The 3,170-nt window shown below is 66.7% G+C and overlaps 1 protein-coding gene across 1 annotated transcript in view; it reads left to right on the top strand.

Annotated features, from left to right (window-relative positions):
- Window positions 1-162, top strand: part of TTLL10 (tubulin tyrosine ligase-like family member 10) — a 27,734-nt gene extending 27,572 nt beyond the window's left edge. The window contains exon 11 of the mRNA XM_012001996.1: window positions 4-162. Within this exon, the coding sequence (XP_011857386.1) occupies window positions 4-162 (159 nt within the window). The remainder of the gene's footprint in view (window positions 1-3) is intronic.
- Window positions 163-3,170: the final 3,008 nt, after the last annotated feature.

Here is a 3,170-nt window from a genome sequence, read left to right on the forward strand (position 1 = left end):
CAGTTGCCCGGCCCCACTCCTGACCCAGATAGCGCCCACGACGGGCAGCCCCAGGCCCCGGGCAAGGAGCATTCGGGCACAGGCGACAGGCACCCGGAGCAAGAGCCTTCCCCGGGGACAGCCAAGGAGGAACGCAAGGAGCCCGAGAACGCGAGGCCCTAGGGGCGGCCACCCACGCCCCACACCCCACCCCCCAGCCACACTGCCCGCCTTCAGGGACCTATAAAGGCTACTTTGTTACAAACACGGTCTCTGCAGCGGTCCTGCCACCTCAGCGCCCCGAGCCCATGCCCACCGGGGTCGCCCCCCACCACGCCGGCACTGGCCTGAAAGATGCTCCCCTGGGACTTCCCCAGCCCCCCAGGCCCTGCCCCCAGGCCCCAGTAGCCCCCACTCCATGGCTGGGCCCTGTCCCTGAGGAGACTGTGCTGAGGGAGGGGGGTCTCCACGGCTGGGCCCAGTCCTGGGGGGCTGTCCTGAGGGAGGGGGGTCCCCACAGCTGGCCTATGCTCCCTCCCGGGCTGCCCCATCCTGGGCTCCCGCCCATCACCCTGAGCCCCTCAGCACCAGGACCCTCCTGCAGCCCTGTGACCCCACGGCCCCCATGGCCTGGCCTGCGATCCGCCATTGCCTGGTGTCCCCAGGAAGGGTCTGGACCCCATGGGCCCCTCTGAACCCTGCTGGAGCTCCAAAGGAGGACCCCCCTTGAGCCCAGGATTGCTGCCGTGGGCACCCACAGGGCTCGCCCTAGCCCGCCCGGCACAGAACCTTCCTGGGCCTTCAAGTCCCAGGCCTGGCGCTCCGGCTCCACGAGCCCCCAACCTTCCTACAGTGGCCCCAGGACTTAGCCAGGGGTGAGGGGCACAGGGCAGCTGGCCCCGACAGGAGGGTCCCACAGAAGACTTGCTGAGCCCACACTGGCCAGGCCCCAGTCAGCCCTGTGTGGCCGCCGATGGTTCTATGCCCTGTGGGCTTGGGGGTTTGCGAGGAGAGCTCTGGCAGCCCAGGGCCTCTGAGGCGTCCACCCTACCCACCCCCTCAGCCACCTCCCACCCAGAGAGCTAAAGTATACAGGCCTCTCCCAATGGCTGGCTCAAGTCCTCTGTGCCCCCCAAGTCGAGACCTGAGGATTGGGGGTCCCTCCCCCAGGTCCACCCCCTGCATGCCCTGCCCCCAACTCCACAGGGTCACGGCCAAGTCGCCGGTTCCTCCTCCTGCGCTGCACAGCAGCCACGGGGGACCGAGGGGCCAGCAGAGTCAGCCTTGGTCCCGCGGCCACCCTGCGCTCCACGGGAATGGCAGCTCCCTTCCCTGGGATTCGGCAGCCCAGCCACCACTGGAATGCACCGTCGGCTGTGGTCTCTGGCCAGCACAGCAGGTGGGGCACAGCCAGGGTGCCAGGGAGAGGAGAAGGCGGGACAGAGGGAACTGGGGCCCACAGAGGCCAAAGAGGCCCCAGGTCTCAGAGCCAGTGAGGAGCCACCCCAAGCCAGGGGCAGCCCCCACCAACATGGTCCTGCCGCTGGGGCCTGGAGCGGGGGTTCCCAGGTGAGAGGCTGGGCACACACCTGGCATTGTGATGGGGCCCCCAGTCTCCTCCCAGCAGGTCTGCTGGACCCTCTAGGGGACCAAGGACAGCAGCAGCCTGCTCTGCAGCCCACCGAGGCTGGGGAGGGGTGAAGCAGGAGGGGCCTGGGAGGGGTGAAGCTTCCATGGCTGGTCAAGCACCCAGGACTTGGTAAGTCCACACCTGCTCTTAGGGGTCAGGGCCACATTGCCTGGCGGCTTCCAAAGCCACTACACGGCCACATCACTTCGGGTCCTCCCGACGCTGCCCTCTGCTCTTGCCACCCAGATCTCTCTGGGGCCTCTGTGTCCTCCGGCCTCTGCCCCCGGATCTGCCCCACATGCCTGGTGCTGTGTCGTGCCACGATCCCAGGTCAGGACCACGTCCCCTGGTGACACTGGAATTGTCCAGCTCCCCTCCCTGTGGTGGGTGGGGTTACACCCCCAGGCTCAGGGGCCCCAAGATGTCAGCAGAGGTCACCTGAGCCCGAGGGGACAACGGAGCCTTTGTCATCCCTGGGCCCTGATTGGATGTGTCACCGCCAGAACCCATGAGGAGGTTGCACGTTGGCAGTGGCCTGCCCTGTCCTGACCGAGCCCCACCCCCCGCAACCCAAGGTCCCCCAAAGGCCTAAGCTGAGGATCCAGATGCTGCTCAGGAGTCCTTGATGCTCCAAAGAGCCCGAAAGTCAGTGAATAAACAAGGTTTCCAGAGAACCCAGGAGCAACGGCCACATCCCCACCACCCAGTTCATAAGTGCTCATCTTCGAAGCCACAACGGCATGGACCACCAGGGAGGGGGGACTGTGGGTGCCTGAGTATCTGGCAGTACAAGGTGCTCCCCAATACTCAAGTGAAGTGACCAGCCAGGGGCCACAGGAAAGGCCTCAGAACCCCTCCCGGACATGAGGAGCTCAGGCAGGGCTGGGGCGCTTCCCGGAGACGACGCCAAGCTGGAGCCTGGGATCCAAGATAGAGGCTCCGGACAGCTGACGCCCCCCACATCCCCCCTCCCCCTCTCTCTTCCACGGGTGAGTCCTGGGTCCTGCTGCCAGGTAGGGGACTCAAGGGGAAGGCATGGGGGAGTCAGCTGCCCCCATTCAGTGCCCCCAGGCACAGCCACACACCCTCCATCCCCACAGCCTCCATCGTGGGGCCTGGCCAGCACAGACCCTCACCAGCAGCCAGAGCCCGGGGTCAGCTGAGGGCCAGTGGGCCTGCGTGTCTGTTTCAGCTGAAGAGACCTCGGACCCTGGAGGACTTGAGGCCTGCGTGTCCATGGGCCCCTGTGCCCCCGCCCCCTCCAGCCCCTCTCCCCTGGGTGTGTCTTTAAGACGGGGACCAGGACAACCGAATTACCAACTCCGGAAAGACCCCCAGTTCCTCGAGTTTCCGGGAAGATGAGATGTGTGGGAGGCGGGGTCTGCTTCCTCCCCGACGCCAGGCGCCGAGGCCTCCCATGAGGGTCACTGGCCAAGAGGAGCGAGTCCTCTCCTGTGCTGTCCTCAGAGCGTCCCCAGCATCGGAGGGGACAGCGGTGACGACCCAGGTCCTGGTTGGACCACAGACCCCAGCAGCTGGGGCAGCCGGGGGCCACCTGTCC

Source organism: Mandrillus leucophaeus, unplaced genomic scaffold (assembly GCF_000951045.1).
Source record: "Mandrillus leucophaeus isolate KB7577 unplaced genomic scaffold, Mleu.le_1.0 Scaffold672, whole genome shotgun sequence".
NCBI classification, from domain to species: Eukaryota; Metazoa; Chordata; class Mammalia; order Primates; family Cercopithecidae; genus Mandrillus; species Mandrillus leucophaeus.